Below are 17738 nucleotides of genomic sequence, written 5' to 3'. Positions count from 1 at the left end.
AATGCTTAAGCTGACAATTTTCTGAAAGATGAAAAAAAATCACTGCTGTCTTCTGCTGACACACTGTGCAGCGAGCTGGGACAGAGGTCCACACTATTCCCTGACAACCAGGCAGCTCAGGGAGCTGCCAACTGGTGTTTGCTTAAGTTCCAAAAGGTACTTTTCTGGTTAAAAACCAGAATAAATATAATAAATGCCACATGGAAAAGCTAAAATTCGCAAAAGGTTTGGTTAAATAAATAGCCGCAAATGAGAGGAAAAGGGATTAAAACACTGTTTTTGAAGTCTGATGTATTTTTTTCTAACAATTTTGCTGCTTGTCATTTCACTCTCCAACTCAGAGCCAAAGCCAGAACAACCAGCACACCATAACACAATTCCCAGTGCTCCTCTCCCCAGCAGAAGGGAATACTAGAAAACCAAGGACAAAATTCCTTAACATGACACTAGAAACCAAGTTTAGCACACTAATTTGGATGGGACAGTTGATGAATAGTAACAGAAATTTAATTTTCCTGTTTTTCTTAAGCAGAATGACAGGGAATGAGGGAAGGGTGATTTCTCTCCCTGAGAAACTACCATTTTCAGGTCAGTGTCACCACGATCAGTTCAGAAAGCACAGATTCATCCTGAAAGCAGGAAAGCTGGTCCCCAGCTAGAGGAAAGCCACGGAGTAGCTGAGACTGGAGAGCCTCTCCCCGTAGCCATTCAGAGAAGGAATGTTTCATCCAACTCTCCCTCCTGTCCTTCAACATCCAGACTCAGGAAGGGAAAGGAGAGCTAGAAACTTGCAGGTTCCGATGATGTATTTGATGTTGCCACCATCACAATGTCTTGGCTCCTCAGAGACCCCAAACTCCTCTTATCCTGCCTTCCAGCCAGCAGAATTACTCAGGAAGCTCAACAGCAGACAGAATTTTTCATTTTAAATGAGACTATACAAACCCTCTGGATCTCCTGTAAGAGTCCAATGGATGGGTTTCCTGCCCTGCTCTTGAGGCTCAAGGCTGACCCCAGTGAAGTCTGGATCAGATCCCACTGCAAGAGCTTCAAAGCAGTTATTTCACCAGTGGGACCAGACTGAACACCAGTTCTCCTCTCCAGACACTCAGTGAGTGGGTAAGATTTCACAAGAGCACAGTCCACCAGGTAAAACATTCTCTGGAAAAGCCTGGCCTTGAACAAAGCTGAATACAGCCAGCTGAAGACTTGTAAACTTACTCCAGAGTCATTCTGCAAGCTTCACATGAGATGTATGGAACAATCATCTCTCAAACCCAGAGGGAGCTTGGCATGGGAAGAAAGAGATGGCCACAAATCTGAGCTTCAAGACACTTAATTACATTTCTATCTGCTCTCAGTGTTCTTGGCAGTTCCCATCAAATATATCTGGAGAAAGTGTTTTCATGTGAGGAGACATTTGAGAATTGTCTGGCAGAACACAGACCCAAGGCCACAAAGGGTGATGGTGCAAGGACTCCGACTGCCCCGGTGCTGTCCCAAACCCAGCAGCACTGTGCTCGCAGCACAGCTCCATCAGTGAAACTCACCAGCAGCAACTCAGGTTAGAAATGCTCCTGCTCACACTGCCCAGAAGCAAAACCAGCCTGTGAAAGGGATATTTATTTAAATGGTCCCAATGAAAACACTTATGGAGGTTTTTCAAAGACCAACACTCCTGAAGTCATCACCAAACTGCGAAGGTGTCAGCGCTACAAGACCAACTTAGTCATTCTGAGGCTATGTGTAATTTTGTAGAAGCAACATCATGAAAAGAATATTAAATACTGGCAATACATAACTTTTCTTTTTTCCTTCAGATTCTGTGCAAAGATTTATATTTGCTACTCCATATTTTCAGGATGTCAGCAGGAAAAACAAACCATGAAATGTCATATTAGGTCTTCTCAGGACGCTTGTAAAATCACCCACATTTAACATCTTTGGTCAAAGAATTCTGATACACTTATTCAGAAACAGCTCAGAAGACTTAACACTGTCACCTGTAACTCTTCCAGCCATTATATGAAGCACAAATAAGTTCAATTCCTATACATTAAAGCACTACGGGGGGAAAAAATATTTTAAGTACTAAACATTGCTTAAAGGGGCTTTTCAGCTACACATTTACCTGTCTCTGGGTAATCAGACTCTCCTCTTGCCTGCACAGAGCAACATCAAAAACACAGTAGTGCTGTAAGGGTGAGGACACCTAGCCCAACACCTCAGCACCAGCCCAAGGCATGTCTGCGGAGAGCACAGCCACGCCTGGAAGAAAAGGTCTGGGACACCACCGCTGACTGTGCTGTCCTGCTGGATGACACCAGGGACACACAAAATCTGAAACAGGCATTTAAAATTCTGAACTACACTGATTGTTTAGCTTGCCTTTCTTCAAGGAAATCACTGCTTAAATTTTTTGTCTTGGTCATCAAACACGCTGGCACTTTCATAAACAGAAACTAGTAGTACACTATAAATGAACGCTGAAGATTATTTCCCAGGGGGCATTCCACAAGGCTCTCAGTGATTTCGATTTTCTTTTGGTCATAGAATGCTTCCCAAAATTAACATTTTTCCAGAGACATTCATTTTCTACAAAGAATAAATAATGTAGAAAAAAAGGAATTGCCTGAGCTAAGTGATGCCAGATGAGCCTCCTGGAATCACAGAGCTTTGTTTTAAAGATTCCTGACTGCTGTAAAGTCATAGCAGCAAACGAGTGCAAAAACACTGATGCCTTGAAAGATATCCCGAAGCCATATAGTGCCAAAACACCGGGCTGTAAGACTTCAGACATTTGCAGCCACATGACTCAGGCTTAAATTTCAAATACTTACCATTTTTTCCTTCTGACATAATATTTAATGAAACCAGAGTTCAGTAGTAGTATCAGTCCTGCTATACATGTCTTGCAGCAGTTTCTGCCTAGACAGCTGTTTGTGTGCTTACAGCTAGCTTGTGTTTGGTTTAGAAAGGCTTTCCATATGCTTTAAAAATTGGAAAACTATTGTTTTAACTGACTGTATGCTGTTATTTTTAACACAAGTGAACATTGAAAAGGATCAGAAGCTCATTTTGAAAGCACCAATAGCACCTAAAATCACATTACAGCTGAACACATGCAAACATGTCACCAAACCACAGTGGCTGTGATCACCTAGAAGCCATCACACATGTGTAAGTCTACCCAGAGCTCACTTCTCTTTAGTGAAAAATCTTTTCAATGCTCCTAATACAGGAAAGGCAATTGATGTGTATACTAGTAGTAGTAGATGCATGTAATATACATGAAATTAGCAACAGTCTACAATCACAAAATTTAAAAGTAGATTGAAGATGCAATGCTACAGATATATTAACAAATTCCTGTTAAAAAAAAAAAACCAATATGTTTGAGGCCTTGGAAAACAGTGCTCACAGCCCAGCCCAAAGGTGAACAGCAACACACCAATACTGCTGCTTTCACATTTTCACTTCCATTAATAGCTACACTGTTGTTTTACTGCTGTATCATAATGATGTGGAAGCACATTACAGCAGCCACTCAAACACTGTGGTAAAGCAACCTTACACAATCTTATTTCTCATGGACTTCAGAGGACCTGCACAAGTTACACGATGGCAGAATTAAGCCCTGGGGTTCAGGAAACCAAACTTGCCCCAGTAAAGGACTTGAAGCTCCCTGCCCTTCATCACCTGCTTCACTTCATCTCAGCCTGCCCACCCGCAGCTCTCCTGTACAGTATTTCACGACACATTAGGAGAGATGTGGAACTTTATGAAAGAAATCAATTCTAACAATACACTACAGCCATCCATTATTAAATCCTTGCCCAAAAATGGCCCCAAACTGTGGGTTTCAATCAGAATACTGAACTTCCAGATGAGCATACAGAGAATCACTGAAGTCCTACTGCGAACACTGGGCTAGCTGCATGCCTGTATGAAGCCAAGCAGTGTCCAGCCCAAAGCTCCATGACACAGCACCCCTGTCTGTTCCCCTCCTCACTCATTTGAGCTCACCCCTGTACCATCCACAGAAGCAGAGATCTTCTCCGAAAAGAGGGCTCATGAGCACGGCTCAGTTCAGGGACACCCAGCAGCACAGCACGAGGCTGGGCAGCACCAGCACTGCTGCACCGCTGCCCAGGGGAAAAGCTCTTTGAACATGGTGAGCCCTCTTACCCACACGTGTCAAGAGAAGCAGGGAAACTTGTAAGCAGGGCTTATAAACAGCACAGCCTCGGAAACTATGCACCCACTGGGATTTATTATCTAGAAACAATGTCTGGCATCAAGCTTCCAGGAAAAATTAGGTTACAAAGCAAATAGCAGCCACCTCTCAGGCTGTGAGAACACCTTGCTTCTTTTCAAACACCACTTCAGAGTCCTCACAGGAGCATCACTGAGACCATCAGCTCCAAAATCCCAGCTGTGCTGGCAAGGCCTGCTGAACCAGGCAAAGAGGGTACATTTGGAAATAGTTTTAAAGAAAGATTTCACAATATTTTTGGCATCATTTCAGCAAGTCCCACTGCCACAAACATCAAACCACAAATCAGTGTCCACTGCTTATAACCATTTATAAGGTCTGCTGCAAACACAGCAAGGCAAATCAGATCAGGCAGGTACAGTGAGCTTGGGACTGGAGTCTCCGCATTCCCAGCAGGGGGAATGACCTTTAAATACCTGAAGCAACCTTGGCAGCTGCTCCAGAGAAGACTGGGAGGTACACACATCTTCCATATGCTCACCTGCACTTTACTGAACACAAGCCAGGAATGCCACCACAGAAATTAGAAGCTAAAAAGTCTCCCAAACACATACAGTCCCAGATAATCTCTCTTAAGTGTGAATAATGCTAATCCTGTATTACCTGCAAAATCATGATCTTACCACATCAGAGACTCGCTGATCCCTGTGGTATATTCCTGCAACATCCCAGATGTATGATTTCACAAGTAACTGCCTGTCCCACTAACTTTGGAGAAAACAGACGAAACTTCAATGTTGCTATAGGTGAAAGAATCATAAAAAGTGAAAGGAAAGAAAAAGCAAAAGAAAAAGCAGGCTTTGCTGTATTATAATTTCAAAAAGAAACCTCAATATCTACATTTTCTAGGTTATTCTTCTAATCCATTTAATTCAATTCTACATATCTTCCAGAAACAGAGAGGCTTCTTCATTAAACGGCAGCATGACAGGAAAAGCTTCCATCAGAGGGACGTAGAGAACAGGCTGACAAAAACAAAATAAAACAAAAAACAAACCCAAATCAAAAAACAAGCAATCACAGCTTATTCCAGCAAAGCCAGAAACCAAGGCTCTGGGAAGGGGGGCACATTTCAGCAACAGATGAAGCTTTCAGCAGCAAATGGCCACAACAGCAGTGGGGACAAGTCCAGTTCATGCCCCAGCTCACTGTGTTCTGTAACCCAGCTGCTGATGACACTTCATTCCTATTGCGTATGCGTGAGCTTTGCTGCTGACCTCACTACTGGAATTGTACCATCCAGTCAATGCCAAAAACTTCAGCACAAACTATGAAACTTGACAGGACTGAGCACATTTGGAACAGAAGATTTTGCGTGAACAGCAGCAGACCAGGAATGTGCAGTCTTGTCATCCTTTGAGTGGGACAGGGAAAGGAGGCCCAAGAGCAATTGAGGACCATGGCACAGTTTGTCAGAACACGACAGGAGCCTTCACACTGCGATGGCCACTGCCATTTCAGTTAAACACACGCAGCTTGCCTTAGCTCTGAGGGCAGGACTGACCCATACCAACAGGCATCCACTTCCAAAGGCAGTTCATACTTTCCCTCACTGAACCAGGCCAAAAGAAATATTCTGAGAGATGAAAATATTTTCTTTGCCGTTTTACTTAGTACAGAGCTACACCATGGACTAACAACAGACCTGCACTTCCACACAGCTGGGTATCGACACAAGATACATCTGTGTCAAAACTAAGTCACATACCATGCACACATTAGAACATCAAGAAAGCTGGGCCAGCTCCACACTTCCTGCACCCATACATCAGCCTGATGTAAAAGACAGGGCTGTATCTGCCATTATACATCCCCTAAATATCCTACAGTAGTGACTTGCCATAACTGTAATCCCAGAATACATTAATAGAGACCATAAGACGTCATCTACCCTACTCAGTGACCACAAACCACCCTGCTACAACCAAAATTGCACACCCAGAGCCTCACAACACTTGCTTGTCAGCCAGCCAGAGCTTGTGATGCCAAGGACAAGCAGAGGGCCCCCCTTCAACACCCCCATAGCACCAACATTTGTTTCACAGCAGTTACGTGCCGGGAGAGAGGGAGTCTGGGAGAGGAGAGCAACATGGGACACCTGAAACTAAATTAAGATGTTGAGGGGGAGGAAGAAGAGAAAAAATAGCATTTATAGCATGCACAAACTCTCCTCGGGGGCCAGACAGCGCTGCCAGCAGTTCTGGCCAGGCTGATGATTCACAACATGTCAAGGGGAGATCAGACTACTTGAAAGAACCAGGCTTCAAGGGTTTTCTGGAGAAAAAAAAAAAAAAAATTCAGAGGGGTTTGGGTTATTTGATAGTTTATAGCTCTTATATAGATACGGATTAGGATTAAGCTTTCAGTTACAGGATCTCATCCTAGTTACACCAGCATCCTTCCCCTCACTGCATTCATTTTGCCCACAATTCGCTACGTTGTTATTTAGCCCCTCGTGTGAACACAGAATTATTAAGGACTTCCTGTGACTTTTCCAAGGCTTTCTCCCCATTTCAGAAGCACAAGTCCAAAGCATCCTTTAATTCTGCAATTTTGAGTCCCTGATTTCTTTATTTTTTAGAGCATCTACGGTTATTCATGTACTTCCTCAGAAACTCCTATTGGCAAAAAGTGCATTTACAGGCACTCAGCATTTTGATCAGCTCAGGATGCCTGGAGACTCCAGCCAGAGGCAACCAAAGTAGATTTGGTTTGCACAAAGTTAGTGGCCGCTGCTGAGAACTTTGGTGCTTGTGGCTCCCTTTCAAGAACAGGGAGGACTATAGGCTCCCCTCACTACAGGCTTGGGTTCTGCTGCAACAGGTAAGTGAGAAGCCCAGTGATCAAACATCACCCCTCCTTACAGCCCTGGCTCCCCACAGCACAGAGCCATTCCCACCCACTAAGGCCAGACCCCCAACAGTGCACAGGATACAGCTAAACAAGGCTAAAGGAGGTTACACTCACAAGCTTCTTCTGCAAAACACAAGCATTTGGTTCTCTTTAGCCTTGCATGCTCTTGTAGGCAGTATCAGATATTTGTCATAATAGCACCTTGTTATTTTAACACCTCCCTAATTTCACAAAGGGGACACAAAGCCATTCTGTACAATCCAGACTAGCACAACACTACTAACCTAGGCTTTCCCTTTCCCCTTCCCTTCCCTCACCTTCTCCTTTGTCACCAGCCACTGGGTGCAGCCTCACCTGAGGTCTGTCCCCTGCATCAGCATCTCCCCAGGGAACACCCCCGCCTCCACAGCGCCCCAGACCATTAACGCCTTCACTCAGGGCATCCTGCCACTTGTGTCTAGCAGAGAGGTTTCTGACTAACACAGGGAAAAAAATAATACGCTCACATAGTTTTACCCTGGAATCCATCAACTACGTATGTGGTACCTCATCTCTATCCGCTAAAAATCAAGCTTTTCATTGTAGAGAAAAGTACAGCTTTTTCAGACCAGGAATTATTCTCATTACTGGCTGGTGAAGATTAAAGCTCACGGATCTCTCAGCTTGGCTCTACTATCAACTCCAATCAAACTGCTGAATTTTCTGCTTGATGATATCAAAGTAAATGCTCATTTTGAATTGCAAAAGTAGTAATAACCTTTTCTTGTCATCTGCTGTGCCCACTGATTCTTATCTTAGATATCCAATTCTCTCTCACTCGACACTTGCCCTGGAAAACTACACGAAACCGACGCAGTGGAACTACAAAGTGAGTTTTATTTCATGTCACTCTCTGCCCGTCTCGGATTTCCCCGGACTATGCAACACGCACACGAGCCACACGAACAACGGCAGAGCCGGCACCGCACACCCGACCGCCGCCGGAGGGTGCGGCACGGGGGTACCCCGGTGATCCTGACACATCCCGACCTCGGGCCGTGGGGGTGCCAAGGGACTCCCACGGGACTCCGCATCCCCCGCGCGCCGCTCCGAGAGACCCTCCCGCTGCCGCGGGTCAGGCAGGGCCGGTCCGGGGGTGTCCCTCACCCGAGGCGGCGGCGGAGAAGCCCCTGAGCGGCGCGTCCCCCGCCGAGCCCCGCGGCCGGCACCCAACTGCGCCGGGAGCGCCGGAGCCACCGAGCGGCGACAGCCGGGATGCCGCCGGGGCAGCGGCCCCCGCGCTGCGTGTGCGTGCGTGTCCCGTGTCCCCGCACACCCACCCTCCGCGCCGGCGGGGGGACAAGTTGCCACGAACTCCCGGTACGGGGGTGATGCTCCGCCGGTCCCGCCGCCACCCCGGAGCCGCGCGGCCCCGCCGCCCCCTGAGGCTCGGAGCCCGGCCGGCCCCCCCTACCTGCAGCCGCTCCGTGGCCGGCTGCCACATGGTGCCGCGGCGGCGGGAGGCGCTGCCGAGCGGGGCCGCGCCCCCGCCCCGCCCCGCCCCGTCCCGCCCACGCGTGGGGGCCACGCGCGGACCCGCCCGGCAGCGCCGGTCCCGGGGCACGGCACCCCCGGGCTCGGCAACCGTCCTCCGAGCACGGCATTCCTCCCCCGGGCATGGCATCCATCCCACCTGGGCACGACATCCATCCCCTAGGCACGACCTCCATTCCCTGGGCACGGTATCCCCGGGCACACCATCGATCCCACCTGGGCACGGCATCCATCCCCTGGGCACGACCTCCATTCCCTGGGCACGGTATCCCCGGGCACACCATCGATCCCACCTGGGCACGGCATCCATCCCCCCGGGCACGGCAAACATCCCAGCTGGACGCCTGTGGTGACCGGGACAGCGCCTCCCCCCAGGTGCTGCCGCAGCCCGGCGTGTCCCGGCTCCGCACGGCCTCTCGGGCAGCGGTGCCGGTCTCCCCGCTGCCGCTCTCTGTGCGCTGCCTGGGAGGGTGCTCCCCGCTCAAAGGAGCCTTCCCCATGGGACGCTGCCTCACCACAGCTGAAACTTTTCCTCCGGTTCTGCAGGTGGCTCAAGCTGCTGCCAAGCATGTAGGACGTGTCAGGGCGCTGTAAGGCCGCTGTGCGAGGTCATGGAGCACAGGGAGCCACCAGGTGGGGGCAGGATCCCCCTGCCCGGTCAGTGCCGGGGTGGTCCCCCGAGGGACCAGCACCAAACCAGCATCAAGGCCACATTCAGCTGTTTCATGGTGTCGGGCATCCCAGCTGTGCCCCGGCACCCACAAGAGCAGACATACACATTCTAGGGGTCTGCAAGGCACTGCTCTTCCCTGTGGAGGCCAGAGGCGCTACAGAAAAGCAAAGTCTCTGCAGGTTCCAAAGCTGCACCAAAGAACATTTTTTCCAGACACAAAAGTTGCCCCTGGCCCTCCCTGCTCACCTGAGGCTGCCTGGGTAATGCCTCATGCTTGGATGCAGGAGGATTTGTTGAAAACCCAGAGGAGCCCATGTCATACTCATCCCGAGCATTGACCACCACATCCCACAGGCTGCAAGCCAGGCTCCAACACATTGTGGGTGTGTGACCCCTGGGACACAGGGCATCCTTTCTGTGTCAGTGTTTTAAATAGCAAGGAAAAGCAATACTGAAGGGAATCTTCTCAAAAAAAGGGCATCAGGCTCACCTGTGGACAAACTATGACCTTTGGCAGGGCAGCTCTGCCACAGGGTCCACATCGAGGACCAACACCTTGACACCCATTGCAGGATCTAGGTGAGGCTGGATATGATTAGAGCAAGACTCTATGAACATGAGCTTTTAGAAACTTTGTTTCTGGAAAGATTTCACCAGTACGTCCCTGGGCAGTGAGGCCTGATTAAAGCAATCCACGTGTTGCATCTCCATTTAGTGATGCATCACCCCCTTCCTTCCCCTCCAGGAAGGGAAGCACTAATTCTGCACCAGCTCTTGGCCAAGATGCCCACTAGAGCTCTTTCCAAACACCATGTCCCTGTCACATCATTGTTAGTTTCAACTGGTGCCTACACTCCTGCACGAGGGCCTTTTCTAAAAGCCTCACTCTTCCTCAAGTGAGCTCTGGAGCAGTTTCACCGACCCTTCCCATATGGATAAATCCACCCACCACCATTTCCTGAACCAGCTAGGAGCTGGCACAACCCAGGCTGTCAGCAGCAGGGCACACAAAGGAAGTTCAGGCTCTGCAATTAGCAGGAGACCAACCCTGGGGCTGGAGGCTGCTTCTTTCTTGGTTTATATGACTTTTATACAAACTAAAACAATTGGGGAGGAAAATCTGCATTTGCTACGAAATGGGTGGCACGTTAAGAGAACAAATGAATTACTTAATTTCAAAAAAGGATATGAAAACAAGAGAAAATGAATGCTGTAGGCTTCAGACTTTAGTTGTATGAGAAGAAGGAAGGAATATGCTCAAACATGGGGAGGAGCAGCTCAGCTGCAAATCTTTTAAATCCAACTGGTAGAAAGCAATCTGTGACCCCCTGAGCCCCTCCAGCATTCTCTCCAAGCCTTACCCCTCCCCAAGGCAGCAAAGTGGCACTGTGGGGACAAGACAGCTACTGAGCCCTTCTGCTCATGTTGGTTTAGTCTCCAGGTGTGCTCTGCACCATGGGCTGTCCCAGGAAATTCAGCTAGTTTGCCTTTTTGGTCGTGCCCCATGACACCTCTACAGGAAACTTGGTTTTCAGCTGGGCTGGGTGCTGCTGGGGTGGTCAGGCACCAGCCAGAGCCCAGCTCAGGAAATGATTCATTAAACTTGGGCGAGTTCATGTCACAATCTCACTAAGATTAGGTCATTTCTACCTAGACTTTCTAATATTTTAATCCAAGCATCATTTTTTTTTATTTGATATTTAAGCTGTTCTGCATTAGGTAAGGTCCTGCTCCAAGCCAGTCAGAGATCTTTCACTTAAATAAATAGTGTAAATTCCTATTTCCAGGATGTGTTCCAGAATGTGCCTGTAAGAAGATACAGGATTTTTTCCTATTAATTTTCCTTTTGCTGTGCCAAGTTGTAGAGTTTCTCATCTCAGAATGAGTTAAGACAATTCTTTCTGAAGACTGCAATACATTACACAGGTTGGTCCCACTTCTCTCAGTCTCCTTCCTTTCAGTGCTCACAGGACAGAAATAATGGAGCCAGGGGAGATCTTGCATTTCAAAAGGGAGTATTGGATGCTTTAGGACCAATTTCACTTTTATTCAGATAGTAAATCTGAAGCATTTCCTGTGACTCCAGGATATTTTGTGCCTTTTAATGGCTTCTAGTTATTGGTTTTGTCTTCCTTTTGCACCATCTCATCCCCTAATAAGGATTATTTTATTTAAGATCTTTATAGCAACATAGCTCCTCTGCATTTGAAAAGAAAAATAAATTCTTTTGGTTTTAACTATAGCATTGCCTTTTTAATTAACTAAACTCAGCCAATTGCTGATCCCATTGAATTATTTGACTTCAAAAGCTCAATTTAGCTTTAGGAGCACTTATTTCTCACTGAAACACAACTAGAAGAGTCATTCAGTTATTTAAATGCTTCTTCCCCAAATATTTTGCAGACTTCGCAAGTCCTGTTTCCAAGATCCTCTTTTTGATTATGCAAGTTTACAAAGCATACAGAACTCATTAAACACATCTCTTTTTTTATTTTTAATTCATTTTACCTTGTATTTGCTTTTGTAGAGTAAGTTTGCCTAATTAACAAATTTAATGTTCTGTGAAGTGCTGTAATTAATAGCATACTTCCAAAATCTAAATACACTTGTTACTCTTAAACACTTTGTCAAATCACCTGAGGCAAATGCAGCTGCCCGCATAGATGGCACCATTGTCTGAGCTTTCCAATATTTCTCTGAAAAATTTTTAGTGCCTAAGCAACCCAAAATACACTATCCAAGTAATCCAAACTGGTTTTTTTGACAACTATTACATTTTAACATTCAAGGAAACAATAAATGTATTTTTATGTAGAACTTCATCTCATGAAGATGACAAAGCTGGATAGGATGGCATGGCCTCAACTTTATGTCATATAAATACGGCAGAGGGAACACAGAGATTTCCAGTTCCCATGGCAGGGTGCACACTTTGGAGTCTGGGCATGGGGGAGCTGCAGTGTGGGCATTACCTGGGGAGGACACAGTCAGGCTGGGGCTCCAGCACCACAGCCACACATGGGATGCAGGCAAGGGCAGCCAGGGGCAGCATCAGAGCACTGGCAGTTTGCAAACACTGACAGCAGAAACCTGAGGGGTCTCAATCATTTGCAGAGTTCAGAGGCTATTGAGAAGTAACTTCAAAGTACATGTGGTGACAGATACACCCTCTTTGCTGGGAGCAGCAGCATCTAAAGGTCTGGTTCTGATTCCTTGCCAGGGATATCCTCAGGCATGGTCACTGTTAAACTAGCAGCAATTCAACAGTAAGAATGTTTCATTAAAATACTGGCAAAGTACAGACCACATTATCTTCAAAGGCCCTTGATTTCCTTTCAGTATTGTGTTTTGGTATTTTGTAAGGGAAATTTATTTACATCCCTGCTTACTGTATAATCCCTAATGTTGTTTAGTAATCATTTTCATTCTGATTGTGTAGGTGCATAGAGATGGTTATGCAGACATGGGAGTGCAGCCCTACCAAAGGTGGTTCAGCCGAGGGCACTTCAGCTCCCAATGCATCTGCTTCATATCCCCTCCACAGGTATTTTTAAATGGCATCAGGAGACACTATAACCTGAAGCAGTGTGCTGTTAACGATTTGTGAAATTGAGGCAGCAGTAAGTATTCCAGTCAAGGGAGATAATTCAGGTTTGGATATACCATATTCTCCTACCCATCTACGTTGCGCTTGCCAGGGATAATGAGGTCCTGATTTCCAATTTGTTGGGGAAGCTCTTGCTGGCGTTCCCATAACGACCAGGTGTCTTTAATTACCTGTGCTGCTGCCAGAAGAGTTTGTGCTTCTGATTCTCTCTTCGGCTTCAACTACCCCGCCACCTTCCCCAAGTACCAGGACAGCTACTTCTCTTCCTCTTCCAAAAGTTCTGTTTTGGAGATGGATGGACTAAATAAAAGTGTGAAATGCATAGGTAGTGACGTATTTGACCATGTTTATGTGATATCCCTTCTTTTCTTCTCACCTCTAGAGGTCTTATTTTTAGAAAGGCACAGAGATATTTGGTCTTACTGTCCCTTCATGTTGACACTGCACTGGTCCTGCTCACAGCAGCAGAGAAAATAAATAAAGCACCAAAGCTATGGCAGGTCAGCAAGTGCAGAAAGAAGGTTGCTGCAAAGGTCTTGCATACATTTAAAAGAGCACAACACTTCTGTGACGGACAAAACACACGATACTTGAAAGGGGGAACAAGTTTTATTCTACCTCTGCCAGGCAGCCCCTTCACTGTCCCCGCAGGAGCGAGGGAAGAAGGGCTGTCAGCCTCCCAGCAAACACAGAGCTGATCTTTTGGAGATGCCAAGTCCCTCGGGCCAGCACCACCAAGCCTGTTTTTCCCTAGCCAGCCCCGGGGACGAAAGGCCGAGTCTGTGGGCGCTGGCAGCGGCCGCGCTGCGGGGCTGCGGCCTCTGGGCTCCGTGCCTGGCGGCCCCGCGCCAGCGGGCAGCGGCAGCCGGCCCGGGGGAATTCAGGCCATGGAATCTGGGCCGCACAGGCGGCGAGAAAAGCGTCTGGAGAGAGCAGCAGAGGCGGATGTGGTCGGCAGCCCCCAGGCCAGGCACTGCAGCCGTCCGGGGATGGGCGAGGGGCGACGCGCACGGGAGAAGCTCCGGCCGTGCCCAGTGTCCGGCCGGGGGCCTGGTGAGGGGGAGCGGGCCGGGCACGGGCGCCAAGGGCAGCGTCCCCACAGAGGAAGGGGGACTCCGAGCAGAGAGGCAGCAAGGATGCGCAAGGGGAAAATCCGAGAATTTCCTGCTTCCTGCAGAAGCCAAGTACCCGGGGGTGTGGGGGCAGTGATGACACGCAGGGCAGGGGAGAGGACAGGAACGCGGGACAGGAGGATTAGCCGTCACCCCCCCAGGGAATGCTCTCACCGCTGGCACAGCTGCTGGCCAGACACCTCCTTGCAGGAACACTGATATTTCCCAGGCAGCCTACAACAGCAAATCTTGCATTAGCCATCTAAAGAAGCTCAAGTCCAGCTCTTAATGGACCAATTAATCTTGTAAGCAGCAGAAAATGAACGCCAGAAAATCTTTGGGTTGACACATGCCAGATGCTTACACATTTGTTCTCTCTTAGTCCAGAAAAACTTGAAACAAGACCTGTTAAAACCCCTGTCCACCTTGTGCACCTTTGACTGTATTGTCTTTATTTGTTAATTACCCCTAATGATTATTAAGTACTTGTCTGTGATAAAAAGAAATCTGTACCTCCACAAATCTGTACAGAGATCCTGATGACCCTTACACCAGTTTTACAGTAAGTTAAATCCATGGCATCTGCATAGCTCCTGATCATGACACTTTTCTGATTTGCATAGATGTGATTCAGCGAATTGAATTCAAATTACTTCTGATTTTTAACAACATAAGAGAGAGAAGAATCATGTCTATATAGATAAGCTGTTTTTAGAGTGAACACTGAAGAGACTGAAATTATAAAAATGCATGAAGAATGATAAATGATAAATAATACTGTGGGCAATTTTACATGTACTGGATATTCCCTCAGAATAAGAAAACTTACCCAAAAAAGAGACTTTTGATAGTCTCAAATTGAAACTTTTTTTTTTTTTTTAACAGAGCATCATTATAGCAGGAAGAAGATTTGGCAATCTGTGATCTAGATTTCACCATTCCAGCTACCCAATTTTATCCATTAAAATAGGAAGTTACTAGAAGCCACACTTCCTATTTCAATGACACATCCCCAGCAGTTATTCATAGGCTTAGGGAGACTGGTCAGCTGTGTGGCAATCCAGGAGATGTTTCTCCATCCCCCACTTGAGCATGGGAACATAGAGCGCTGCTGCGACAATCCAGATTCCCCTGGAAATGGCTGTGCCTACAAGCATTGTTTAAGAGCTAAACCCAGGAAATTTTTTAAGTACATTGCTGAGTTGTTCATGGCAGAGTGTGCAACAGCACTGGTGTCATTTGTTTAGGGCACTCAGTGTCCCCCACAGCCAGCAAGTGGTACCAGTAATGCCCTAATGGCTGAGTATGGCCAAGCACAAAGGGGCAGAAACCCAAGACCACTGTACGACAAGGCACACGTATTCCCTGTTCTGCAGTGATCATTGACTATAAAATGGGTGAGACATGAAACAGAGCGGAGTTCAAGGACAAAACTATACTTCAATTCACACCAGTCCCAACTAAGAAAAGGCAGACAGGTAAGCTGGGAAGGGCTGCCCTCTTTGTCCCTAACCTGGGCACTGCAGTCATTATCGGGAAGAATTTCAACGTGTGTTGCTGGGTGGATATGAACTGATTTTCTGGCAAATACCCACAAAGATTGTAAATAGAGATTTACAAATAATCCAGAAAAACACAAGAATCACCCTCTTGTGTACAATAATTTAGTGGACTTGAGTCCTTCCTAAGTCTTTGGGAACCAGAGTGAATGTAGAGCCCTCACAGAAAGTATAAGGCTGATGCCATCAACATTTCATGTAAGATTTTACCAAGTCTTGCAACTCAAAGAGCTCTGTAAATGCAAAAATACTTCAACCCTACAATAGGCAAAAATGCATAATAGAAAGTGAACAAACCTCCAAAGTCCTTCATTAAGCTTCTGCTTAGATTTCGTCATGAACAGTGCCCAGCCCAGCAATGCAGCTGGTCTCCCAGGCTTTGCTCAGCACCCTGCAGAGCTTCTTTCAAGCAAAGAGCAAGAGATTGGTTACAGAGCTGGACCTGAGACAGTCAGAGGGACTCCCAATGGATCCATCACATGAAAATGCCAATTCCATGTGGCCAGAGCAGTTTCTGTACATGTAACATATCTATAAGTAATTATGAGTTATTACGAGATGGGATTTGCATTTGTCCTTTCAAAAAGAATTGTCTTTTGAAAGAAATTCAAGGGTTGTGTGCCTCTTTGGTGTCTGACAAAGAAGAATACATCCCCTTGCTGAGGGAAGGGATTTGCCAACTATTGCTACATAATATTACACAGAAAATTGCACTCATAAATCACCCTTGACACTAGAGTTTGAAGGAGAGGGATGTAAGTCAGAGACAACACATAAACAATAAAGAGAGAGACAATGAATTCTCAGAAATCTCAAGGCTGAGTTGCTTTTGAATGAAGATCACATTTAACTGCTAATTTGAAGTCTGATAATTCTCTGTCCGCAGTTTCTGCCCTCATTGAGAGGTACTGCCTTATGGGGAAAGAGAATATGGCTTTATTGCTTATGCAAAATCAGAGCTTCTTGAAAAACTGTTGGAAAAACATGGACAGTGCCAGGCCAAATGCCAGTGTAGGGTAATAGTTTTGTTGTGAATTTTGGTTTCCTCTGCGATGGCAGTCCCCTAAAGTGAGGGAAAATTAGATAGCATTAACCAGTTTTTACAGAAATTTTGTAGTTTATTGCATGAAACTCCAAAATGTTATTAAAGCATCACTGTATTTACCATTCAGTAATCTAAACCACTGAATAATGTATTCCAAATTAACATCTTCCAAAATTCAGCAACATATATCACTAAGTAAATCACAGCTGTGAGACATTGTGATTTAAACCTGACATGTCTGTCAATACTGCTAGCTTACTATTTCATTTTAAATCTCGCATGCATTAAAGAAAAATAACCCTTCAGATCTCTCAGGGATTAAGGCATCTCCATGGAATTGTAAAATATTCTCTCCATGGAAATTAAATGAACAAAAGACAGAGGAAAACCAATAAACACCACACCTAATTCAGCCCTCTAAAAATCTCCTCCTGTCTTTTTCCTTGTCGAACACAGGCAAGACAGGGCACCGGGAAAGAGGGGAGCAACGTGATGAGTACTGGAGATAAAAATAACTGGTCATCATCTTCCATATGTAGAACAACCTGAAGTCCAAACTCATGGCAAGATGAAAGTGAAATGGCATAATAGGCACATGGGAAAGCAGATCTGTCCTTAGTTACATGGCATTCTGTCAGCTTTGTTTTGACAGACCTTTCTAGCAAATGCCATGCAAAGGCATAACAACTGAAATAAATGTTCAAATTAAATTAATAGGAGGAACTGGTGTCATGTATAGACCACAAATAAGACATTGTGGACAGCACATTTTAGGTACAAAATCCTTGAAGTAAATTATTCTGCATCATGACACGTTGGGCTGGTTGCCTTATTCACACGACAGATGCAACATAGCAAATAAAACAACCACAGACTGATCTGTAGAATAAATATCAAGGCCATTCACTGGGATCTACAAACACCCTTTTCAGCAAGCTGACGCTGCTTTCTGCTCTCTGTAACCTACCCATATATCTCTCTGTTCTCAGCAAGAAAGAACCGTAACTGGAACCTGTTGTTTGTGCTCTCTGTGTCCCAATACAATACAGAAAATAAGCTTCTAGGAGGCCAAATTGCACC

The 17738-nt window shown here is 46.3% G+C and overlaps 1 protein-coding gene across 8 annotated transcripts in view; it reads right to left on the bottom strand.

Moving 5' to 3' along the window:
- Nucleotides 1-8647, bottom strand: part of PID1 (phosphotyrosine interaction domain containing 1) — an 83586-nt gene extending 74939 nt beyond the window's left edge. Inside the window, exons 1-2 of one of the 8 annotated variants that reach the window (XM_041475802.1) lie at nt 5117-5400; nt 4880-4984 (exon numbers count right to left, since the gene is read on the bottom strand). In XM_041475802.1, the coding sequence (XP_041331736.1) occupies nt 4880-4891 (12 nt within the window). In that variant the 5' untranslated portion in view covers nt 4892-4984; nt 5117-5400. The other 7 variants (XM_041475800.1, XM_041475807.1, XM_041475806.1 and 4 more) reach the window with 7 other exon arrangements.
- Nucleotides 8648-17738: the final 9091 nt, after the last annotated feature.

Source organism: Pyrgilauda ruficollis, unplaced genomic scaffold (assembly GCF_017590135.1).
Source record: "Pyrgilauda ruficollis isolate IOZ18807 unplaced genomic scaffold, ASM1759013v1 scaffold36, whole genome shotgun sequence".
Taxonomy (NCBI): Eukaryota; Metazoa; Chordata; class Aves; order Passeriformes; family Passeridae; genus Pyrgilauda; species Pyrgilauda ruficollis.
The sequence above is the reverse complement of the archived record's forward strand: the minus strand, read 5'-3'. Positions and strand labels throughout refer to the sequence as shown.